Source organism: Aspergillus versicolor (assembly GCF_001890125.1).
Source record: "Aspergillus versicolor CBS 583.65 unplaced genomic scaffold ASPVEscaffold_13, whole genome shotgun sequence".
NCBI classification, from domain to species: domain Eukaryota; kingdom Fungi; phylum Ascomycota; class Eurotiomycetes; order Eurotiales; family Aspergillaceae; genus Aspergillus; species Aspergillus versicolor.
The window spans coordinates 243,054-267,921 of NW_024467536.1; the positions used below are offsets into that span (position 1 = coordinate 243,054).

The window sequence follows — 24,868 nt, forward strand, 5'->3', positions numbered from 1 at the left end:
ATGGAAGGAGCCACCTAGTGACAGAATAGGAAAGAAGAATTCTCCAATTATCCCAGAGAAGGAGCGATGGACGACTGCTCGTTTCCACGGTGACGCCAAGGCAAGGGGACATTCCTCAGATACAAGGAGAGCGTACTTTCCGTCTGAAGAGGTTCAAAACAAACCTCATTACATGAAACAATTAAATTAACATCAAATCTATATCTATAAACATTACGTAAGTATTAAACCAGCACCGGCGTATGCATCCCCGACGAACTGGCATGTCTGGAATCCCTCCACGCACGCCACGCCCTCGCCGGCACAGGCTGATATATCGAGTCCGGTGTAGACGGTAAATTTCCAACATAGAGTCTCTGTATCGCCGTCTTCTCTTTAATTAGTGCGGCACTGGAATTGCTTGACGAAACTGCACTTGTCCTCGCAATATAGCTATGGCTCTGATACTTCCCCAGCCAAAGCAACTGCTCGTGCTCGCGGAGATACCTGTCCGACGAGAAACTATTCTGTACGTTCTTGCGCCCCAGCATACCGAACTTCCGTCGCTGGGGAACTTTGGCATATATCCGGTCTGAAATGGCCTTTATCTGTTCGGGGGTTGGGTGGAATTCGAGGGTCGGTACAATTTCCCCTGGTGAGTCTTCGGCGAAGGGACTCCATTTGTCCAAGAGGGCCAGGACGCGCAGTTGAGCGCGCGCGAGAGAATCAGCGTCGTTAGGAGCGACGACTTCGCTGAAGCGTTTGCCTGTGGCACGGTCTGTAACGACGCAGAATGAGGCGCCGACGTCTGTGCAGACGACTGGGGCGCCGGTTAGGGCTGCTTCGCCCATGGCTAGGGGCAGGCCTTCAGAGATGGAAGAGTTCATGAAGAGCCACTGTATAAGTTAGTATTGAGTATTCAATAACTTCTTAGTTACTCACGGCGTCTTGGAGAACGACGGATGGGTTTCCTAGACCCTTGAGCATGACGTTATCTCGCAGTCCTTTGGATGCGATGACTTCCTGGCATTCGGATGCATAGGCTGGAGCACGCTCCATGTCTCCGTATATGTGTAGCTTGTAGTCCTTGAAGCCCCATTTATGTACAATGAGGTCGGTGGCCAGGATGGCCGTCTTTATATCTTTCACGTAACTGCGGACGTTAGTTATATTCTGCATACTGGTTTGTGAACATACCGAATGTGCGACAACATGACGACAGTAGGCGTCGTAGTCTTGATAGTTTCGATAGGCTTGTACCTCTCCATACTGGTGATCCCATTGACCACAGGGTCAATCTTACGCCTAAAGGCACGGCGGTGCTGGAGAGCCCCTTCAGCCGTTCCTAATTCAATCTCCCACCCAGGGTTAAAGTACTCGGCGCATGGCAAGACGACGTCGGCATGGTGCTCAACTAGGACACACGCCAGATGGCCAAGGGATATCAAAGTGTTGTTGACAAAGGCAGAATCAAACGAGACAGCAGAAGACAAGAAGACGGTGACCTCTCGGAAGCTCACGCAGTGATCCCATACATGGAGGGAACACTTGCGCTTCGCTTTACAGAGGACACCGTACGTTGCACCAGTGAAGTGATGCGAGGCCTGGAAGACGTCTGGAATGCGCTCGGGCACGGGGATGGAAAAGATGAAGAGGTCTAGTAAGTTAGCTATTTTCTGTAATGAGTGTCAAGGGACGTACAGCGATGCCACATATCCAGCGCCGTATCGAGCTGCTGCAGTGATGGATGCTCTGCATCCCACCATTTCGAGACTGGAGTTGTGTCTTCGACGTCGTCTGAAAGCCACAGCTCACGCCATGTATTCTTCACTATATCGCTCATCCACACGTCGTTCCAGCTGCGGCCGGACTCGAAGTATGTATTCAGGTCGACAAGGGCATTCGTTGCCTCCTCAATATTGTGGCGCTTCAGGTTGGTCGTCCGTGCACAGCGAACAAGCTTCGTGAGGATTGGGATAAAGTGGTTCCTGATGTCCTCTTTCCTCGTATCTAATGAACGTTCCACGACGGCTGAATCGAGGGTATTCTGGAACACGCCGTGGGTTGGATTGAGAAAGTCGAGACCCCATTGCGGTAGAACAGTCAGGGACTGCACATTTCTCTCTATTTGGAATTTCGGGACTCCATAATCGTTGGCATTTTCAGAGATAATGTGCCACCTTATACCCTTCAAGTCATTCACCATGTCCCGACGACAGGCAGAGACACCGCCAGGTTCATTGGGCCAGGTCGCCGTATCCATTGCCAGGACATGCAGTCGAGTGTCCGTGTCTTGCAGCTGCGTAGAGAGTGTGCGTGTATTAATCCTGGCATCACCGCCAATTCCAAAGCTGTAGAGGTCGCTAATCTTAAAAGCCATTTGCGTCCACGAACTGACCTCCGGGTCGATATCAACACGAGCGAGGATAGTATCTACCTGGCCGTCAAGGTAATCACCGGCGGCATCGAGGCGACCGAAATCGCGATTTCTCCAGTACGGACCAAGAACGCGATCAGATCGTAGGAGCAGTTCATCCAGCCAGGTAGTAGTCACCGCGTCGAACTCCTTGCTGCCTTTCCATGACTTCCACAGATGTGTTCGGGCTCTAGAGGTTGGAATCGGTCTGGTCTTGACGTTCAATCCAAGCATCCTCGTAATTGCATTTGTCTTGATCGACCTGAAGAAGAACAGAGGGTTGTCGTGTAGGAAGCTACTCCTGGTAGGCTTCTGAAGCACATGAAACCAATCATCCTGTATCATAGGGGGCGTGGGCACATCTTGCCCATTGAGTGTTGTCTTGATAACTGGGTGGAATTTGTGATCATACGTCCACTTCGCATGGTGCACATCCTCGCCCTGAATGAAAGTAGCCCTGCTGACCCTGGGATAAGGAATCCATTTGTCCTCACGCTCCGGACGATTCGGTGGCGGCATACACCAGGCCACCTTGATCTGGATATGAGGGAATGTATACTCAGCACGTAGCAGCTCGTCGTCGAATTTTGCATTCTTCCGGAAGCGGTATTTGAACTGCATTGGATTGACACCCTGCATGCCAGATCCAGACACAATATATCCGCTATCGTCGTACTGGACGATTTGCCCTTCCAGCTCCCCTGCGGTGCATTCCCTCTGGATAGGAAGTTTGCGGCCTCGACCATTGCGGCTATCCGCGTATTCGTAAGTAAAGTCGTTCTCCAGTTTACTGGCCTTGTATTCCTGACGTCGCTGAAGCACAAGCTTTCCTGTGTATGTGTTGACAGCCAGCAGTTGAGTCTGGTCCTCCGGCTCTTTGGTATGACTTCCCGAATACTGATATAAAAGTGTAAGCCCGTCATCTTGAGTTTTCCCGAAACAGGTTACTGGCCCCTGCAGATTTTCAATAACGATTCTGTCCTTTTCGATTACAGTCTTCCAGCCACGGGTGCCCTTGTATACATTGACGATATTGTCGCGGCCGTGAAGAAGTACAAGGGGGATTAGAATCCGCTGGAGAAGTTTACAGAGCGACCAGATGCTGTTCAGCAGAATTGTCACCGGCCAGGAGAATATCAACGGCTGTCCGCGAAGAACATATTCGAGTTCACGCTGATACTGAGGATCCGCGACGAGGGATATAATAACAAATTTGAGGCACGTCTTCACACTGTGGTGGATATATGTGAAGGACAGCTTCAGCGCATCCGTAAACCGCACGTTTGTCCCAAGTGGGGATGGGAGGGCCCTCTGGATGGGCTTTTCATATGTGCTGTCCTGGAAGACGGGATAGTCTGGATAGTCTGCCTGGTCCATCCAACGCTGGGCGTAGTAGTTGACTGACAAGGACAAGGCAACGCCCATGTTATACCGTGCAACAAACGCCCCGACCCCTTGCAGGTCTTGTGCTCCCACTCGCCCTTGAAGCCAGCTAAGCTCCTCTGTAGTGACCCGCCCGGGCTTTCCAGAGCAACGTCGGAGTAGGAGTGATCGGGCAGCCCTAGGGAGGTCATCCCACTCCAGATCGCAATCAATACCGAGCAAGAGATGGCGCAGCAATGTCCGTTGACCATGGCTTGCAACCCGAGAACACTCAGACGGGGACCTCTCAAGCTGGTACTTGACACCTTCAGGGACAGAGAGATCGTAGTCATCGCGGTGCTCACCAACGAGAAGCTCCGCCAGCATGGCCTGATCGTGCGAAAAGCCCAACTTCGCTTCCGCAGTAGCCTGCACGACAGCCTCGGCGATAGCTCTGCAGTTGCGTCGAATATTTGTCGTCCAGTCTTGCCCGACGAGACCAGGCCCGATCACGACGAAGATGTGAAGCTGGTTGTCGACAAGACGACTAACAGCGCGGACTCGTTGCTCTGTCTGGAGAAGGTGTTCAGCAGAGACGAACTCAATGATTGTCTGGCCAGAGACCCAGAGACGGATGACTTCGGTCAGCAGTTCTTCGGCATTAGGGAATGCAGCCTGAACCACGGCGGATGTCCTTGATCCTAGGTTTGCATTGATGACTTCTTTTACCTCACTTCCGGGGTGGCTTGATGGATCCAGTTTATAGCGCACGTCCTCTGGCAGGGCATTGATATTATCGAATGTCTGGGCGAGCGTGGTAGGCGAGAGGTCCAAATAGGGCTCCAACGAGCTGCTTGTATATGACGGCTTTGGAGAACTGCTGGAACCCTTCTTGAAGTTTGTTCCACGATTGAACCCTGGCATCCCAATGTCCGACAGCCAGAGGGAGTAAATGGCAGCAGTCCACGTACCGGACGCCAACGAGATAACGCTGCTCCATGTAAAGGGTGGAATCACCTTATGCATAACAATCCCAATTATGAATCCCACAGCCGATCCCAATGCAAGGCACCGCGCTGCTTCCGGTCCAGTAAAGATACGGTTGTACTGGTAGAATAGCAGGCCACTATAAGCACCTATATATCCCAAATACATGATCGATGCGCGCTGGGATGGTTCAAATGCCCACATCAGCGAGAGAGTAACTGTAACTCCCCAGATATGGACAAAGAAGAATTTCATCAGGTTGGTCCAGTACAGGCGCTGGCGATCGCGGGAGTTGTGGGATAGCACTTCACGTAGGCTACCAATGGATGATATCGCCTCGCTGTTTTTCTGGTGAACAGAAGTCCAGAGAGGCTGGGATACGGCATCCAGGATAAGAGCACCAGCTAGATAGTAGCCCAGTCCGAAGCCAACGGACAGTCGATACTCTGAGCTTGATGCAGTGGAAAGTCCAACGAGTGCCTCGCCGGTAAGCAGCGCCGTCCATTTGTCCATCAGGGCGATGACGAAGTAGAGAATCCCACACCAGACATCGGCGCCAGTATGACGCCAGTGCAGAAACGCGCTGTGCATGGTTAGACCCTTTTGCATGTCGCCCATTGTATCAACAGCGGCCTTGAGCTGCAGGTTCCAGGTCGGACTGTAGGGAAGGGGGATTTTTGTTCGCGAATACCGACAGTACCAAACCAGGAGAAACATCGTCGCTGAGTATCCATTAGCCATTTTGCGGACAAAATCGTCGTTGATAGGCTTGGACCAGAACGGGCGTTGGCATTCTCTCTGAACAGCCTCGTATAGAGCTTTTCGCGGAAGAGAAGAAGAAGAAATGTCTGTCGCGCTGAAAGTGTCCGATTCCCTTGTTTGCATGTACCAATTGACAACATCCCCATCTGTTACTCGGGGAATGTTCAAATACCATGTATTCCACTGCGAGATGACACGTCTGGCGCCGAGCAAGAGCGAAGTCAAGAAAAGCCCTAACAGGCAAAGATATATAACCGAGTCATGACCAACCCACAGCGTCACAATTGGACCAACAAATAAAATCGGAATACAGCTCATAATGACCGTACGTCCCTGCACCAATTAGCCGACATTAAGATATACTATATATCTCTAACCTCACCGACTGGAACTGGAATCCAGGGAGCTGGTAGATCGCCAGCACAGACAACAACATCAGGTACGTCGCAAGGAAGAAAAAGTACAAGAAGAACAAAACACCAGCTGCAAAGCCCTTGGTGCATCCAATTGCGATCAAAGCAATGAGTCCACCGACTAACGTGACAGCGACGCCTGCAATAAATCGCGTCATGACGAACATGCTCATAGCAGGAAAGGCCATGGCGTAGAGATAGTAACTGCCCCCTGAACTAATCCAGCCGCCAAAGCCACCACAGACGAGGAGGGCTACCATGAGAGCTGTTGTGGCAAGTGTTTTGTCGACGTCGCTCATGAAGGTCGTGAGATAAAGACCGCGTCCAATGGTGGTCAACATGGTGATGTCGATCAGGGCAGGAAGGGCAAAGATACCGAGGAAAGTAATGCGATAGTAAAAAGGTACCCGTTGCGCGTCGCCTTTTGGATCGAGGTCGATCTCCATAGATGCATACGCATTTGGAATTTCTGTAAACAATTCCTCTCGGCGCTTGGGTGGGTGGGCGTTGTAGTATTCGCGGTAACGGGCTGAGATGATCTTGCCCAGCACGTTAGGCGTCATGTCGAAGTACAGATCACACCGAGCGCCCAGGGCATACATCTCTGCGAAGACAGCAGCTTGCACAGTGTGGCCATTAGGGAGAGGATTGCGGTCAAGTACTTCGAGGTATATCTCGTCAAACGCCAGACGGCGGAAAGCACAGAACACAGCCAGGGCGAACATATCAGCGCCCGCATCAATGCGATCACTGTGAAGAGTTCCTTGAATAATGGTCGTGAGCTGTCTGAGGGTCCTGGCATCACCGTCGATGAGTATTTCAGGTAGGCGGGCATCGACTTCCTTGAAAAGGGCTGTGCTAGCGGCAGCATCTGGTGTCCAGCACCCTTGCTCGCGATACCAGGCCAAGCGAGCAGCAACTAAATCATCAGGAGATATTCTTCCGCTCAAGTACTCACTAGAACCGAGTGCACGGAGCTGGGCTAGACTAGGAACTTTCATCAAGAAGTGCTCGCAACAGGCGCGAACTTTTGCAGTCAGGTCTGCGCATTCCTGGCATAGGGTCAATGACAACCGGCGCACAAAGAGCATTGCTTCCATCGGGGTGAGCTGCTCAATATCACTGACGATACGAGTAGGAAGCTGCCACTGCTGCGATAAAGTGTCGTTGGAAATAGAGAGAGCAACTTCAGCCATCAGGCATTCGTACCGGCTAGACCCTCTACTGGACATGTAGGTATGAAGGATGGTTCCCGCGCGCTCCTTTTCAGTCTTACCAGAGAGATAGATATTTAAGACCCCCATCGCATCGCGTTGGTACATACCCCAGATCTGGGTTTCCATGCGAGTTCTAAAGCCAGAGTGAAGACCAGAGTATATGCGGACGGGGTCGCTATTGCTGCCATCACAAGAGAGGAGCAGATCACACAGCTCTCTTGCAGCCCGAGAGCCTTCATTTTTGGAGTCTGCCAATGCTTGAAGCTGTTCAGCAATATTCCCTAGCTCTGGCTGCTTGAGCTGGTCTAGGAGGTTTAGGTCTCGAGTATGGCGCTGAGCTTGCAGCAGCTCCTCAGTATCTTTGGCTGTACAATCCAATCCCAGCTGGAAGCAACCGAAACCTGAGTAGTCATTTCCATCCGGAGAAAACGAAAAAGGATTTATCATGAGAGGTTCACTGAGCGATGGCCATTGCAGTTCATCAATAACGAACACCTGCCCGTCCGAGGCTGGTTTAGGGTCAGGAGGATAGAGAGCAAGCTTCTCTCGCAGGTTAGGAATTATATACTTCAGCAAGTCATATAGACTGCCATGATCACACGGCAAAGGCGAGATATCCTCATTCTGCCGCCAGACATCATGGGCAGCCAGGGTATTCTCATCCTTCATCCACATCAGGGCTCCAATCGGTTCATGCACGACAGTCTTCCTCGCTGCGATCGCAGCGTCGGTCAAAGCAGATTCCGATCCAATCCAGCTCATGGCACTATTATAATTACACCATTTATAACTGCGGTGGAGGACATTATGTTGCAACTCGACTCCATCATCCACAGTCTCCCACATGGCGAGTGTCGACTCCCCGATGGGCTTTTGCGCCGCGACAACGCGCATAACAGTGCGCATTTTCTCCATGTCGAAGTAATTCCGGCGATCGCCATTTGCTAAAATAGTTCCGTTGCGGTAGACAACACCTCGGACTCGCTCCATGTCGATTTCGCGACAGGTGCGCTCGGGGAGGTAGTCCGGAGGCGAAACCTCTAGCCAGACATCGAGCCCGAGGCCGTTGATGAACTTGACTACCTCGTTCATAACGACGGGTTGGAAGTAACGGTCAAATTCCGAGAGTAATACTCCGTTGAATAGGGAGTGAGCGTCTTGTGGACGCCGCAGTCGAGTTGTGAGTGCGCTGGTAAGGCCAGACAGGGCGCATATCGCTTCGTCGTGGCGCGAGTTCTGGCCAATCTGGATATGGCTTGCGACGTCCAGGCGAGCAAGTGTATGTGTAGGAGCAGTAACACCAGCCAAAGAGTCTAAAACACCATGCTGGAAGGGATCAAGTACGACTGTCTCCCATTGCGACAGTATACGAGTCTGGTCGGCAGTAGGAGGGCTGTCGAAGCTGCCCAGGTAAACTCCAAACGACTTGGGTTCTCGTACAGTGGCAGACGGCGAGTATAGCAACGGTGTCTTTTTCTTCAGGTGCTCAATATATCGCGCGGTTGCAGCAGGGACTTCTGAAAGCTCATGTCGTTTCTAGAGGCGATGAGCCTAATGCGGACAAAAATAGGGCAAGATACTCACCCGCCAATGTCTATACAGGTTGCGCCCAATGCGGAACAGAATATATACACTGCCAAGAACAATAGTCGCCAGCAAACACGCTGCAAGTACCTAAATACGATTAGACAATTAGAGGTTTAACATCAAACGCACTTGGGACTCACCCTCCCCCACCAGGTCGCTGTCATCCGATCCCATCCTGTCGCCTGCAAACCCAGGTACTCGACCATGATGGCGAGACCAATATGAAACGAACGACTAAACAAAAAAAAAAAGAAAGAAAGAAACAAGCAGGGTCCAAGAGGTCGCGAAGAAATCCTGGTCACCGCAGAGCGGGAGCAGTGGGTTATGTAGATACCAACCATAAGTCTGCCAGTCCGCGACCAGGGCCCATAGATGGAGCCTCAGCCTGGAGGAAAAGAAAAATCATCCCGGATGTATCAGTCTGGCAGGGATGCAGCTACGGAGTCCTTGTTGAGAGTCTGCCATTTGCCCAATGGGCCGCAATGGCACGATGGAGCCAGACAGGGTCTCGCCATATCATCCGTCGAAATGACAGCGCCGCCAGAAATAGATCATTTACCAGGGATCTCAATGCAAGTTTCACTTGGCTGGCGCGATTGAGTGCCTGAATTGCAAGACAGAATTTTCCTACATTAGGGCTTACCCATGAGGGCTGCCTTTGTTGTTCTGGGCGTTGTCTGCTCCATCGTCCTGCTTGGTGCCACGCTAAATGCAAAAGAGTAAAAGAAAAGAAACATAAAATATGGCTAAATTCGTGTTTGTGATACCGCTGCTTTCGACCGGTTCGGGCCTGGCTTGACATTCCTGGGCTTGTTGGCAATTCCTCCCAGTTGCATATTTCTACAGCTCACCCCCGCGAACTCTCCTGGACTCTTTTTCCGACTGATTCTCCTCTTTTCACTCCCTGGGATGCGCATCACGCCCCGAAATGGAGTCTCTTAAGCACACCAGCGAGGGCGCCGCAGCCAGCCCAGCGTTGCACCGCAAATGCCAACTTCGCCGCCGCTGGTGGATTGCGATTGGCATTGCAGTTGCAATAATCGTGATCCTCGTAATTGTGCTCCCACTGGCGCTTATCCTGCCCAACAAGGGAGACAAGGGGAAGCCATCCAACGTGATCTTCCCACTGTACATCTATCCAGAGTCCAATAGCACCTGGGGTCCGCTCTACGAAGCGTATGTCGCTCTTTTATTAGTCGCAGACGGAAGAGAGTTTCGACTGATGCATACAGGATTTCCACCCACCGCGATCTCGATTTTGTGGTTGTCGTGAACCCACAAAGCGGGCCTGGGTCGACCACGCTCCCCGACGAGGCATACCAGGCGGCAATCCGACAGCTCAACACCTATCCCAACGCGCAGAAAGTGGGATACGTGCGCACGACCTACGCCGATCGGAATGTCTCCGAGGTGCTGGACGACATTGCGACTTATTCCGGCTGGCAGTCACAGGATGCGGATCTCGCGATGGAAGGTATTTTCTTCGATGAAGCGCCACACCAATTCTCCGATGCAACGAGGGATTACTTGGACCGCATCAGCTCGGCGGTTAAGGATGCAGCAGGGCTCCAGGGCGAACGAACGGTGAGTTCAAAAATAACCATGCAATGAACCTGCGAGGAAACAAGTGGGCGTGGGCGTGATCGGCGATCGCTCGGATAAACCGTGGGCTGTGGGCCTGATCTGTCCTTCGCTTGCGACCGATCATGGATCGTTGAACTGTTTCCTTTTTCACTTGCATGCATTGAATCGGTCTGGAACAGTTCGTGAGGGCTAATAATCGACAGGTCATCCTCAACCCAGGCACCATCCCCGACAAGGGCCTTGTCGTACCCAACGCAGACATCACCGTTGCCTTCGAGCAGTCATACAACCATTATAAGACGAACCAGGAATCCGCATTAAAGTCGCTCGATGAAGACAGAGACTCGCTGGCGTATATTTTCCACTCGGTGCCCGACATGAGCGAGGGCGGGCTGAAGAGCTTCGTCGACGACATCAGCCACCGCGCAGCATATCTCTACCTGACATCGCGAACAGCCAACTATTACGAGCACTTTGACTCTGGGCTACAGCAATTCTGCGATGCAGTGCCGACGTGATTTGACTGAGACAACACAGTGGAGACGAGGTTGAGTTGGCACACGCCAGAGTGAGACAGCGTCCGACCCCATCATCCCTCTCAGACTTCAACTTCCAAGGAGGCCAAGAACACCGTCCAAGACGGCAAAAGCTCCAGCTGAATTGCAGTGGATCGCTCGTGCAGCAGCGTGGCTGCGAGCAGGAAGTGGCATTGGCCAGGTTTGGCGCCTGCAGAGACCGCTGGCTGTGGCGTTCCGCTTTCGTACCTTATCGCGAATAATGTTAATAATAATGGCTGCCTCGCAATTCAAGGTTTCAAGGTTCCGATGTGTCTTTATTTGAATTTGACACCGTCAGCACTAGACCAGACATCGAAATTCGTTGGAGACTGGGTTGGTGGTTGCTGTTTGCGACATCGCCCTGCTATAAAACAACCCGCCCATTGCACCACTCGCCAGACTCATGTAGACCACCCAATTGTAGGATCTTTGTCTCTTATTGGTTTTAATAATCGGCCCGTCGAGATGCCTCCCAAATCAGCGGTGGTTGTCCCGCTGTACATCTATCCACTGACCGAGCAGACCTGGTCCCCTCTCTATGCAGCGTAAGTCGCTAAACAAATCAAGTCTCGGAAGGAAACAGGGAGAAGGAAACAAATTAAACCATACAGAATCGAGACTGACCCCACGCTCGAGTTCCTGGTCATCGTCAATCCCAACAGTGGCCCTGGCGACATCCCCTCCCCCGACGCCAACTACGCCCGGGAAGTCGGGCGGCTGAACGCCTACCCAAATGTCTACACAATAGGTTATATTCGGGTGGACTATTGCCACCGGCCCCTCCAAGAAGTCAACGCCGAGGTAGCGCGATATGCCGCCTGGTCGGAGCACTATGAAACAACAAGACTCGGCGTGCGCGGAATCTTCGTCGACGAGACCCCGAACCTCCACTCGCTGGCGAGAGCCGAGTATCTCAGTGCACTGACCCGGTATATCAAAGAGTCCTCAGGGATTCTGTCGAATAGATTTGTACCTTTCCCTCCAACTCTGCGTCCAACCTGCTGCTATCGGCTGGGTCTGAACTAACTAACTCCACCAGGTCGTCCACAACCCAGGCACCGCCTCGGACTCCTCCATCGCCTCCACAGCCGATTTATCCTTCGTCTGCGAGGAGTCTTACAGTCGGTACCGCTCCGCTGATGTCCAAGAATGGCTCGCGCTGCATCCATGCGACCGCACACGCGCCGGATACATCATTAGCGGCGTCCCCATGTCCGAACTCCACGGGCTCGTCCAGGAATTGCGCCACCGGTCTGCGTACCTCTTCATCACGGAGCTCGAGGAGAATTTCTACGAGAGCTTTGGGCTGAGTTGGGAGGGCTTCATGCGGGCGCTGCAGGCGGCGTGAACGGAGACTTCAGAACCTTTGCCCTGGGCGCCTTTTTAGTTGCAGGTGGCGAATATTTTTTGCTTTTCCTTACCCTGTAACTTCGGGCATTTAGTCTATAATGACCCAAAGAGCTGATATTAATAATTGGGGGCTGGTATGAAACAGGGCCTGCAGCGGCTGGCGTGATACGTCTCATTCGTAGAATTCCTCCTCTCTTGCGGTGTCGCACACGTGGCGCTCGTATTGGATTTCGTCTTTTCTTTGAGCCTGTTTGAGACAGGGAGCCTCCAGTGATGTTGTTTTGTCCATTGTAGTGCTCGTTCGGGGTGAATTGCTCAAATCTGAGTGAACGTCGAATTCTTCAGTCCCTCAACATTCCAGCTCAGCAGAACCTTTGAACTTTGTCTAACATTTTCCCACTCCAAAATTGCATTGGAATGGCAATGTTTCAATTTGATGTCGCCGTCCGCGGAGCCCAATAATATTTTCGCTCATGAATCTTTTTCCCACTACAAAATCATCACCACGAGATACGAATCCTCAGAATCCAAAATCGACAGCACATTAGGCGCTATCACGTCAATTAATACGCCGCAGATCTGGTGGCTTGCAAGAGCCGGCTCTAATTTACGCCTAGGTCCTCAAATATGCCGGAGACAGCGCCACGCATCTGTGTACACAGCCCGTAAGCCCTAATCATGGACGACGGAACAATAGCATCATTTTTGAGAAACTCAGTGACAGCGACATCGTTGCTCGGATACCAACCCCAACAAGAGTTTATTGCGGCCAATTATAAGCATTTCCGAAGACAGGACTGTGCTGTACCGACTACGCTATGACCACTTGTCAAGTCGAGGATTCACATACCCAGCCACCGGGGGTTATCTCCAAAGGGGCAAAAGTAAGTATGAACCCCGCAGACCAATCCTCCCACTCGTGAATCCTCTAGACTCATATCTGGTAGCACAATGAGCCTGATTGAGCAGGATAGCTCTCATATTGTTGTAGCACGGCCTATTTGTGACGTGGTTCGGCATATTTGCAAGAGCCGTGAAGAGATCGATCGATCTGCAGATTCAGATCGTGCTTACGGTTACACAGGTTGCCTTGAAATCAGAGTCCCTCTACCAAATTAGAGATCGTTCCTGTTGTGTAACTGAGTATCGCGGTTCACTACCAATCGACATATACCCACGGCTTTAGGCCGTGTGACAACTCAATATGGCTCACTTGAATACTCGGCAATAATGTAAAGCTGAACATTGTGCATCCACTGGCTCTGGTGCATCTCATTGGGTATCATGATGGATAATTCTTGACCATCCTGTACCAGCACCAACCTCGCTCTATACAGGCTCATACAACCCCCCCACGGATGCAAACACCTGACAATTAAAAAAGACCCCAACGAGCCTCGTCCCATTAGGGGGTGTGTAGATACGTTCTGTATTCCATGGCCGGGAGGGACCCCGCGGTCCTTGCTCGTCTGCACCGACCTGCCCCCAGTCACAGTCTGGAAGTTTTTGTTCATCAGACGAAGGCGGCCCAAAGCCTAAGGTCTTGTATTCCGTTGGCAAAGGAGACTGGTTTGAGGCCTCGAATTCGAACTAAATATAGTAATATCAGTATTCGATGTTCTGGGTTGAGGGAGGATAATACCTTGAGAACGCGGATATAGGAATCCTTAATACCAGTTGTTATACCAACATACGTACAATCCCTCGGGAAGTGCACAGTTTGAATGTTGCCAAATGTCGTGTGCATCTCGCCGACTCGGGCAGTTACACCAGACATATATATAAACTCTAGCCCAAGCAACTTGCCCTGGTCGAGCCAGCCGTTTGCAGTGACTACCGGGTCATTGGAGCCTCTATGCTCCATCCTGTCAAAGTACAGCTTCTGAGTCTGTTCTGCCACATCACCTTGCTCCGGTTCTAATACTGAGGCTCTTTCAAACGTCCCCCGACCGATTGCCCTGATTCTCTCGAACCAGAAATTCATGACCCAGTAAATATCCGTCTGACAAAGTTAGAGCCGGGCTGATCACAATATGAGTGCATACTGACGAGCTTGTATCCATCTCCGTTTCCGAACTGTTGACGTAGACACCTTGAACGAGGAGTGTCAGAATCAGGTGCAGTGAATGTTATATGGCGAGACTTGGTGGTATCGAATCGAAGAGCCACGACCTGGCCCCGTTGCGCCGGGCGCCACTCTGGCGGCCCCGCTACAGGAAGTATCCAAACGGTGAGATATGCGATACCCTCATCCGGGGCTAGGTCAAAACATTCTTGTTCCACCATCCACTGCCCGACTATAGCAGTGGGCGCGTTATCGTAGAGCAACTTCAGGCCAGATATACGAGCAGAACGCCTACATCGACCCTCGGCACCGGTTGAGGCTTGGATTCTGCGAACGCCCTTGAGCGATGCGTGGGTCTGGTAGTTACCCGCTCCTCGGGATCTAATAAAAAGCGAGAAACGTTTATCATGTTGCAGTGATTCTTTGCAGATCTCGGGCTCCGGAAGAGGAGCGAACTGGCTGGACGGCACGGAGGATGCTAAGCACGGTTGGGATTGAACCGCGACTTGGATGAATGGATCCTTTGATGGCTGGGAGGAATAGAATAATTAGCATCATTTATGTCAATGCAGACAAGGTATCAGCGTACCATGCGGCGGACTACAAGGCCAGTAATTATATGGTTCGACGCCGGCTTTTGCATGATATGTAACCTGTTCGTCACCCGAGATTGAATCGGAGCAAAATCCGCTGTTCGACCATAGTTTGTTTTGAACTGATCCGATTAGTCGCTGCCACATAGCTAGAGCCATGTATGCCACCTACCTGCAAACCACTAAGACGGGTGGGCACGGTTTCTGCATCCACGCAGGGTGGTGGGAATTCGACGAACCCGTGAAAAATACTGACTTCGGTGACACGTTCACCATCTGGACCGGCAATAGTAAAGTACACCTCGCAGGCATGTGTAGAGCCGAACAGGACGGTTCTGCCGTCGGCGTATATTGCCTGCATTCCAAGAAGGGGATGTGGGTCGTAGCCCATGTAGCATACAAGTCCAGTTAACTCGCTGAGGTGAGCTCCACCAGGGCCACCAAAGTCAACATTAAGGAGCGGCTCGAAGGGTGGGGGTTCCATCTCTGGGTATAGGGGAGTCAGTTGTAGGCCGTCATAAGTCGGCGGACGGGGAATCCAAAGCTGGTTTTGTAGATGTGAAGCTGTTTCGGGTGTCGTCTCGGCCTGTACAGTTGGGTCTTTTCGAGAATACACGCCTAGAGACACGATTCTATATAGCTAGATGCGGATAGTCAGGTATCAGGAGAGTAACCGAAGGTCTAGAGCTTACATCAACGCCTGCCATCAGATAACGGCCTTGTGGTCTCCCAGCTACGTCGAAAAAACCCTGCGCGATTCTGCTGCCTTCGCTGACGCCAGTCCAAGTAGATTGGGTATCATCCGTAAAGGCAAACATCACACCTGTCAGTCCCTCCTCGGCGAAGGCAACATGGATTCGTTCAATGGACGAGGCAGTCGGCATGTCAAACCATTTCGTTGTCCCAGAGTTATGGAACCCAATTATGCACGACTCATCGTCACTCGTGGCAAATGGGAATACCCCTATACCGGCTATAAAGGTCATTAATCCAATATGAAATGTCGATACTGCTATCCTGCCCTGGGTGTACTGGTGGGGATTTGGGAGGCTGCATGTTACATGATCGACAACACGACATCCATGAGAAATTAGGTCGTGTGTGTTGTTAGAGGTGATATCGGCGGTCAACAGGTTACATTCTTCCAGAACAACAGGCCCTTGAATAGCACCGTCACTGGTTATAATCTGAAATCGGGACTTTTCGCCCGGGACTCGATGGGCAGTGATGCCAAAGACACCAGGCAAAGGAACAGCAGCGTCTTCCAGCACACGCGCAAAGGGCTCAACCATAGTACAAATCCTCCTTCGAGTAAGTAGCGACGTGCTTTCATCATTTTGAAGCAGGTGCCTTTGTCCGAAGAAAAGCGCACGCCAGTCTCGTGTTTCTGAGAAATCTGGGAACAGGAAGTCTGCCTCTTGGCCGAGGAAGAATCGAGATCGCCAATATGACTGAGGGAGATTCTCGACTGCCGCAGTTGAAGCGAGGCTCCTGTTGACCAGACGTAATACCGCGACCTCTTTGCATGATAGATGGGACAAGACCTCGTGTATTAGCTCTGTAGACAGCGGGTAAAAGGTCCGACAGCTTCCAGCCTGCAAGTAACCCCCGGACGATGAGGGCAGGGGCATCGCTTCTTGCTCGATATCGGTGAATGAAATTGCGAAAGGGTCAGACCATCTAAACTGGTCGATATAGTCGTTGTGAAAGCCGATCCAGGAAGATTTAATATGAGGCACACACAGTAGCTGGTGGAACGCCGAAGTGATAATATCTCTTTCCTGCCAGCCATGGAGCCGGAATCGAAGCATCTGCCAGCAGGCGTCGTGAATCCCGAATGCCCAAGATCCCAAATCCGTGGTGCGAATGCCCCAGTCCCCGGACAACTGGTGGTCACGGTAGGTCAAGTCGCGGCCATGAGGCGCGGATAGACGCTTGTAGGGGCATACCAAGCCCACTCCGGTAAGCGATGGGGAGCCTGAATCGTCCATGATCGTCAATCCTCGCACTTCCTCGTCCCATAGCCGGCGGCGGCGAGGAGTGGGCTCTGGCGCACCAGCCCCAGCCAGGATGAACCCGCAGAATGCGCAATATGAGTTGAACTCGATGGGCATGACGGGAATGGAGATGGTGAAAGAAAAGGGGGACAAGCAAACACGAGATCAACGTCGGCAAGGCGGGGCTTTGGTGTCTCTCCTGATTTGCTGCTGTCTGTATTACGAGGCCTTCTAAATACGCGCCTCGCCTCATCACTTCACTTTTTACATCTGTGGCTTGTTATGCTATTGACATAAGGCTCATCCAGTATAAGCTGTCTAGTATATGGCCAAGGGAGGCCCGGAAAGAGAGGGGGTATGAAAGGCCGTAGGACCAGTCGCAAAGAGAAAGCGGGCATATTACGTGTTCCTGGAGAGTGTTATCTAACATCTACTTTCTTTATACAATGCGAGTCAAAAAGTCTGCAAAAACCAATTCCGTAGTGTATCCGGAGAGTCGCTATTCAACGGGCGCTCCATAACCGTAGTACCATGCTCGAGAAGGAAAGACAACATCCACTGATCCATTCGAAATGATTCATCAATCGATCTGATACAGGCATTATGGAACACCTGCAGCCGATGAAGAAAGACATCCAGGGACACCCAGTATGTCTGCATTTCGGTCAGGATCTGGAAGTTCTGCCCCAGGCGCTGGCGGGCGAGTTTGATCTTGGCCTCGTTTTCGCTGGACACGAGCATATGGATGTATACTGTCGACGTAACGACGAGCATGTGTCCGACCATCACGTAGAGACACTGGAATTGGAGCTGGTTGGTTGAACGACAGCGGTAGAGTAGATTGCAGAATGCGAGGGCGTGTTCTTCGCACTGCGAGCGATACCAGGATATCGAGTCAGAATGCTCCTGATTTGGCTTTCTGGCCAGAAATTGATAGAAGAGCACCTCGTTGTAGTAATGGTACCCTAGATGCAGTGCAGCAAAAGCATTGCCTAAACCCAGCGAGCAGTACCGCTCCAAGTTGTCCGGGGTCTCTTGGAGATATGAAGGCAGTGAATCAGACCAGTCCTGCAGTTCGCGTGCGAAGGAGTCTACGGTGGCGCTCACTGACTGCCAGTCAATAAAGCTGTTAACGGCGGCTTTGTTGAAACGATGGATTCTCGCCCATTTACGTGCTAGAATCGCCATCTCGGAGCATAGTCCAGGGCAGTCCATGTTCTCTGGTGTCGCTATCCCGGGTTGAAGGGATAGAAAGATTTCTTCGTTTGTTGGGAGAGGATATCTTTCCACGAAATCGAGTTGTCGAGGCAGGTTGAGGCCCATGGACGACCAGATGTCGATCATGTACAACGACCACCATACTATCAACCGTTAATACAAACAGGAGGGTATAATGAGTGGATACATACTCCGAAGGTTAACTTGCCTCTTCAGTTGGTCGTCACACCTCCGATTAGGCAGGTCAAGAATGAGGGCCAACCGAATGGCAATAGAATAATACAATGCCTCTGCTTCTGTCTGCGAGTCACAAAAACAAACCGTAGCAAGCAGAATAGAGGCCTGGATAGTGGTAACCGAAGTATCCGTCAGGTCTAGCAATTTCCTCGCCCGCTCTGTATACTGATCCCCACGTCTTCGCCGGTCGATATTAGCAAAAAGCGGATTATCCGAGAACGGCGCCCCCAGGGCCATGACACTGTAGAGCAGGACATCGGGGAATTCGCCATCGGAGATCTGTTGCTCCACTGTGGGTCGATGGAAGATGGAGTGGTGGGTGTCATGCACGACTAAGAAGTATAAGGCTACCAGTTCCTTTTGTAGTTCTACGGGCGGGCTATCAGGAGTCTGCGAGGTCGGTATTTCCGGGGATCTTGGAGGATGGGGAGCCAGACGCGGCGTGGAAAGGGTGGGAATGATATAAGGGCTTCGGACGGTCCAGCCATGGAGGCTGCAGTTGAGGTTCAGCTCGCGGCATCGTGTGCAGATAGTGTCGTTACTGTCCAATCGGCATTTTCGTTTATTCGACCTTGCCTGTCAGCACGAAGTAATGGTGGTGGTATGTCATTGAATCCGCACCGGCAGGCATCACAAGCAGTGACCGGCCTCATCTTGGTAGGGGTCCGGTGTATACCCCGGGATTAAAACAGGGAAAAGTGACAAAGCGTCTACAGAGAGAATGCGGGGTTAAGCAATATTTATACAAGCTGCAGTCTCCACCATTTCCCATCAACAAAGCCGCTTCAAAGCCGACTGCCGGCACGATGATTCTGGCGACCCGATTGAGGACGGACTATATTATAACTGACGGCGGCGTCTTCTCTTGTTTAATACTGTCAAATCATGAGAAATCTGGATCTCCAACATGTCTGCCCAGATCATCAGCGTTGAGAGCAAGTGTCTGCGAGTGAGTGTTCGCATTGACCAGCAGGGCGCGGCTTGTCTCGATGCGGTAATCCCGACACGAAGTGCCCAGCCAGACTCGGTCTCCAAGTACTTTCCAGATCACCATGCTCCTCTGGTGGAGGTCCGCCTAGCCGGTGAAGGGACCGAGAAGCACAAGTCGTCAAAGGCCTTGCTTGGAACGTACGTTGGGCCGCGACTGCGCTACCAAACCCACGACATCCATACCGGAGAAGGCGCCAAAACCCTTAACGTCTCTCTCGCAGATGGTAGCCTCACAGTAGTCTCCCATCTTACAGTCTACAATACAACTCCAGTTGTGCGTGCAACGGCTTCAGTCCGAAACAATAGCGACCAGGATGTCGTCGTTACTCAAATCACCTCTCTTGTGCTAGGAGGCGTAACTACCGGGTCCTCCAAGTGGTGGGCTGATTATACCCTGTCAGTCCCAACTAACTCCTGGTTCCGCGAGGCACAATGGATCGAGCACGATCTCCCCAGTATCGGGGTGGATGACTACGGAGTATACGGTCGTCCAGAGAACCACTATGCCTCCCTAGGCCACTATGCAGTGTCTAACCGGGGGACCTTCTCGACGGAGGGCCACCTCCCCATGGGCCTGCTGAAGCGCCGCGATAATGCTGAAACATGGCTGTGGCAGGTAGAGAACAACGGTTCGTGGCGATGGGAAATCGGCGACTGGAAGGACAGTGTCTATCTTGCCGCTGGGGGCCCTGTCGAAACCGACCACGACTGGCGTCAACGATTAGGGCCAGGGGAGGAGTTCACGACCGTACCCGTTGCACTCTGCCATGTCTTCGATGACTACGAGAAAGCCTTTGCAGGTTTGACCCAGTATCGACGGGTTATCAGACGGAAGCACTCAGATAACGAACACCTCCCTATCATCTTCAACGACTACATGAACTGCCTCATGGGCGATCCGACCGACGAGAAGATCCTAGCTCTAGTCGACCCCGTCGTTAAAGCCGGGGCAGAATACTTCGTTATCGACTGCGGATGGTACGCCGACGACGCAGGATGGTGGGACGACGTCGGAGAATGGGAGCCATCCAAGAAACGCTTCTCTAAAGGTTTAAAGCACCTCCTCGGTCAACTGAGAGAAAAGGGCCTGACCCCAGGTCTATGGATCGAGCCTGAAGTCATCGGAGTGCGCAGCGTCGTTGCGGACGAACTCCCCTATGAAACCTTCTTCCAGCGCGATGGCCAGCGCGTCGTCGAGAAAGGCCGGTACCAACTTGACTTTCGACACCCGGCTGTCCGCGATCGCATGCATGGCATAATCGGACGTCTAGTGAATGATTTTGGAGTTGGATATTTCAAATTCGACTATAACATCGAAGTCACCCAGGGGACTGATATTGACTGCTCCAGCCCGGGATCAGGGCAACTGGGTCACAACCGCGCGTACTTACGCTGGGTCAACGAGCTGTATGATAGATTCCCTGACCTGGTCATTGAAAACTGCTCCAGTGGTGCCCAGCGTATGGACTACGCTATGCTTGCAACTCATTCTCTGCAATCAACAAGCGACCAGCAGGATTCGGATCGGTACGCGGCCATTTCTGCTGCGCTGCCGACAGCTGTTACCCCGGAGCAGGGCGCAACTTGGGCATATCCTCAGCCAGAATGGGATGATGAAACCAATGCGATGACGGTTGTCAACAGCTTACTGGGCCGTATCCATCTCAGTGGCCGCCTGGATATCTTGCAGCCGCACCAGTTTGATATAATCAAAGAGGGAATGGATGTTTACAGGTCGATTCGCGCGGACTTGACGACAGCGACTGCATTCTGGCCATTAGGGCTCCCACATTGGCATGATGACTGGCTTGCACTTGGGATGGCAGCTGCGTCAGGGGGGAGGTATTATATTTCTGTTTGGAGGCGAGGTGGTGCTGATACTGTTGAATTGTCGGTGCCTCAGCTGAAAGGGCGTGAGGTCAAGGCTGGGCTGCTCTATCCTGCTTCTTTTAATGCAGAGAGCGAGTGGAAAGCTACAGATGGTGTATTGAGGGTCAAGGTCCCGTCGGAGCTGTGTGCTCGACTATTCAGGTTGACCATTGTCTAACTTGTGCCATTATGCATCATGACCCATATTACATATGAAGTAGTATGCTTCGTTCAGCACCCCTTGACCCCTATATCGTCAAAGACTGATCATAAAGCAGACGGCTTCTTACTGCTCTCTTTGTACTCTGACAAATACCTTGTTAATTCCATTGAATTCTAAACAATATGCCTTTTCATTGTTGGTACAACAACAACTGCCCTATAAATGCATTCTATTCCTCCATGAAAAATCGACTTCACCAGGTCTTGACAATAGTCCCAGTGTCCTGACCCACCATCCTACAGCAATCGCAGGTATGACTCTCACCGCAGATGACTACAAAATCTACATCGGCATCGTGGACAAGAGTTATCACCGTGACCCAGCGGAGTATGTCATATCCCTGCATAAACTAGACCGCACAGTATGCCACTTATTCTTCGCACCGGTATCCCGCCACAATCCATCCGGACCCAGGGTGAAGGCTGCAGAAACATGGAACCGCAAAGAGGCAAACCACAGACACTGCGATAACCTACGGGATAAGAAGTTTGTTGGATACCTCAAGCATAGGAATTTGCGTCTGTTTTGTAGGTGTTTCGAGTCTGTCCAGTCCTCTGAAAGCCAGTTTACCATGTTTCGCTTCCTGTGGAGATGTGTGGATGAGGGCATCCTGGGGGAAGAGGAGGTTTGGAATGTTATGCCGAACTTTGAGTTTGGGCCTGAGAGTCGGCGGTATATTGACTGTGGTAGGTAGGGTGTCAGGGTATTTCACATATTAGCGCAATATATTATCAAGTATTACACTCACATTTCTGTACTATGTAGTATGAGTATTTGAGTATCGGGAAAATCTTCATAGATATACCTGGATATTCGCTCCATCGTGATCAGGGCATCCGTGGGGTCTTCTATGGGCCTCTAAAGTCTTCATAGGCGATATATACTCTCACCCTGTAATAGATGCATCGTCAAACCACAGAAACGTCGAGTCAAAGTCAAGTGGAAATTCGCCCATATCAGTAGGCCCGGCAATTGAAACAGGCTGCGTCAGGAATTCTTCCATCGTGGAGCTGTGAAGAGCCATGCTAGCGCTGATATCCAGATTCGGAAATATAGATGGCTCGGCAGTGTTTATTGGAAATCCATCGACAGGTGGATTATTATTTGATACATTGCAATCATCACGTAGTATCACTGTGGGATTTAGGTGGTGGTTCTGGGCATTTTCGGTCGAATTTCGGTAATTCTCCAGCCACTCTCGAACAAACTGAAGCTTCCCATGCAAGTCCTTGGCAGCCAGGTTATTTGACTCGCTTAGAACCCGGAGCATCTCGATTCCGGTTTCTGCAGATGCAAGATCGCCTGCGCTTCCTATAGGCAAAAGGCTTGATCCTATCAAGACCAATGAAGAAGAGAATATGAAAACTGGGAAGGCGTATCCAAATATCGCAATTGACCCACTGGTCCACTCATCCTGACATAACTTCAGTGAGTATCGTGCAACGTGGATGCATGCTTCACCCAGTGTAGTTAAAACAGGAGTGACATCGTCGCTGAAGGAGGGGCGCTTCTTCAAGTGGCGGGTCAGCAAATTAAGCAAGACAGGACGAATTGTCAATGTGACAATCTATTATTAACGTTAGTAATTTCTCGGCTGAGTAGACAATCGACTCACGAAGCTAAACTGCAGATGCATGAGGACAGTGTGTTTAGGGTTGGCCGTATCCGGCTTCAGCTTCAGATGTTCAGGCAGAGATTCCACCCAAGCCTTCAGCTGGGTCAGAAGCCTCTGTTCACGTTGCAGAAAGCAGTCGTTATGTTTTCTCTGCCCGTATATCTCTTTCGTCGTGTCTCCTGTCATTCGAGCAAGTTCTATAGTCGCAGTCTGGTATGCGCTATCTGAAAATTGGCCATCGTCAATTTGAGTGGACGGTAGATCGACGTGGATATCATCGTCGTGAATCTGTACAGGAAACCCGGACTTGGAACCCCAGAAACGGTCGAGCACATAGATAGACCACCAGATCCTGACTCGGTGCTCGCGATCTTTTGCACTTATGTTCTGGGTCCTGGGGAGGTTGTGGTTTAGGCCAGCACTAAGACCCAGCCGGAGTGCATTTCCTATGAGTATATAGGCGGAGTGGAATCTATTCAAGAATTGACAAAAATACGCCTTCGAAAGTTAGCTTTAATAGTAATAGAGGATAAAAAGATACACACCAAGAGGAGTAGACTCTCAATATGTAACATGCTCGGTCTCTCTGGGATTACCTGGATGAGATCCAGAGAGCGAGCAAAATACCCTGTTCCAGGAATATAAGACGTATTACCGCGGCCATTTGACATTGAGTAGACCTGTCCTATGGCAAATAAGGCAAAGTACTTGCATTTCAATATAGAGTCGTCGAAGCTTTCTTTTTGATAAACACTTGAAAGCACGTCGACGGTGTCCTTTCTCAACGCTAGGTGAAATGCAGGATTAATATGACCAAGCGCCGTCTTAACAAGTAAATGTGCATAGGCCGGACTTGGCCAGTTGATATCGGCGTGCAATGCAAGGTTCAAGGTCGATTCATCGGTGTAATTCCATCGCGGAATATGCAACGCTGGCGAGTCAGTGGTCTTGAGGCATTGACACAGCTGAGAGGCAAAGACGAGGCAGGAAGCCCCGCTGGTATATATTGGAAGAACAGAGGCATCTTCAGATTGGAACCACGACGCCTCTCCGGTATAATTCTGGGCTGTCGGTGGACTACTCTCATGCTGTCGGTTATCAGCAGCGTCGGCGGTTTCGGCGCATGTATTGTGCTGTGATCCCCCATTTCGGAGTTTATCAAGTTCTCTGCTGTCTTCTATCAGCTGCTCAAGATACCTATATTATCATTATTATTTGCTCAACATGTCCTTTTGGCCGAATCATACTTCTCACCAACACGGACTTTGCGGTCGCGATCTGCATATCTACACTGGGCGGCGTATCCAGTCCTTCGACACCTCGAGCACGGTTTCTCGCCTGAACACTTGCTCTTCTGTGAATGGCACCGGTAGCAACTGTGACATTAGCTTCCACTCACCCATTACGCAAGTTGTTCCCGACTTACGCAATGGGCCTCTTCTGGGGGGTTGCTGTGGCAGCTTGGCCGGGGTTTCGATGTCTTTGCCGACTCTCCGCCATCTTTAGTGACGTGTGATAACGTGTCCAGACACCGGTTAATAAAAGCAATGGTTTCAACGCAGTCTTGCACAGCAGATGGAACTGAATGCTGGTCGGCCTCTTTCAGGTTCGCCGGTGTGGGGCGGTCACATGATTAGATTAATTACAGTATCTGAAGATACGGTATTAAAAGGCAGGAGACTTCATTGGAGTCTTTATAGTAATCGATAATTAAGATCTCTGGCAACTAATACTGAAGTTACAGATGGCTGTTCACAACTTCGAGCAAAGGGGGGTACAGTATTGTGAGCTCTTGCCTCCGTAGACCATCCAGATTCGAATTTATATATATTGAATTCTATCAGACC

The 24,868-nt window shown here is 51.2% G+C and overlaps 7 protein-coding genes across 7 annotated transcripts; 3 read left to right on the forward strand and 4 right to left on the reverse strand.

Annotated features, from left to right (window-relative positions):
- Positions 1 to 31: 31 nt before the first annotated feature.
- Positions 32 to 9,143, reverse strand: ASPVEDRAFT_46734 (uncharacterized protein). The gene is made up of 7 exons (XM_040813629.1): positions 8,864 to 9,143; positions 8,721 to 8,810; positions 5,889 to 8,672; positions 1,681 to 5,839; positions 1,177 to 1,636; positions 922 to 1,132; positions 32 to 875 (listed from the first exon to the last, which is right to left on the reverse strand). The coding sequence occupies exons 1-7, from the start codon at positions 8,927 to 8,929 to the stop codon at positions 225 to 227; spliced, it is 8,421 nt and encodes a 2,806-aa protein (XP_040673171.1). The 5' UTR covers positions 8,930 to 9,143; the 3' UTR covers positions 32 to 224.
- Positions 9,144 to 9,651: 508 nt separating this feature from the next.
- On the forward strand, positions 9,652 to 12,212 carry ASPVEDRAFT_56802 (spherulation-specific family 4 protein; the record flags this gene model as incomplete). Its single annotated transcript, XM_040815255.1, has 5 exons — positions 9,652 to 9,899; positions 9,956 to 10,307; positions 10,511 to 10,821; positions 11,476 to 11,855; positions 11,953 to 12,212. The coding sequence occupies 5 exons, from the start codon at positions 9,652 to 9,654 to the stop codon at positions 12,210 to 12,212; spliced, it is 1,551 nt and encodes a 516-aa protein (XP_040673172.1).
- Positions 12,213 to 13,543: 1,331 nt separating this feature from the next.
- ASPVEDRAFT_142746 (uncharacterized protein) lies at positions 13,544 to 16,986 on the reverse strand (the record flags this gene model as incomplete). The annotated part of the gene is made up of 7 exons (XM_040807865.1): positions 13,544 to 13,804; positions 13,857 to 14,216; positions 14,264 to 14,809; positions 14,869 to 14,994; positions 15,045 to 15,512; positions 15,565 to 16,335; positions 16,384 to 16,986. The coding sequence occupies 7 exons, from the start codon at positions 16,984 to 16,986 to the stop codon at positions 13,544 to 13,546; spliced, it is 3,135 nt and encodes a 1,044-aa protein (XP_040673173.1).
- Positions 16,987 to 17,259: 273 nt separating this feature from the next.
- On the reverse strand, positions 17,260 to 18,561 carry ASPVEDRAFT_65798 (fungal specific transcription factor domain-containing protein; the record flags this gene model as incomplete). Its single annotated transcript, XM_040815840.1, has 2 exons — positions 17,260 to 18,230; positions 18,279 to 18,561. The coding sequence occupies 2 exons, from the start codon at positions 18,559 to 18,561 to the stop codon at positions 17,323 to 17,325; spliced, it is 1,191 nt and encodes a 396-aa protein (XP_040673174.1). The 3' UTR covers positions 17,260 to 17,322.
- Positions 18,562 to 19,231: 670 nt separating this feature from the next.
- Positions 19,232 to 21,361, forward strand: ASPVEDRAFT_56804 (putative Melibiase subfamily; the record flags this gene model as incomplete). The annotated part of the gene is made up of 1 exon (XM_040815256.1): positions 19,232 to 21,361. The coding sequence occupies one exon, from the start codon at positions 19,232 to 19,234 to the stop codon at positions 21,359 to 21,361; it is 2,130 nt and encodes a 709-aa protein (XP_040673175.1).
- A 298-nt stretch (positions 21,362 to 21,659) lies between these two features.
- ASPVEDRAFT_33637 (uncharacterized protein) lies at positions 21,660 to 22,100 on the forward strand (the record flags this gene model as incomplete). Its single annotated transcript, XM_040810760.1, has 1 exon — positions 21,660 to 22,100. One exon carries the CDS (start codon positions 21,660 to 21,662, stop codon positions 22,098 to 22,100), a length of 441 nt encoding a protein of 146 aa, XP_040673176.1.
- A 192-nt stretch (positions 22,101 to 22,292) lies between these two features.
- On the reverse strand, positions 22,293 to 24,521 carry ASPVEDRAFT_56805 (Zn(II)2Cys6 transcription factor; the record flags this gene model as incomplete). Its single annotated transcript, XM_040815257.1, has 5 exons — positions 22,293 to 22,973; positions 23,022 to 23,519; positions 23,567 to 24,218; positions 24,269 to 24,397; positions 24,448 to 24,521. The coding sequence occupies 5 exons, from the start codon at positions 24,519 to 24,521 to the stop codon at positions 22,293 to 22,295; spliced, it is 2,034 nt and encodes a 677-aa protein (XP_040673177.1).
- Positions 24,522 to 24,868: the final 347 nt, after the last annotated feature.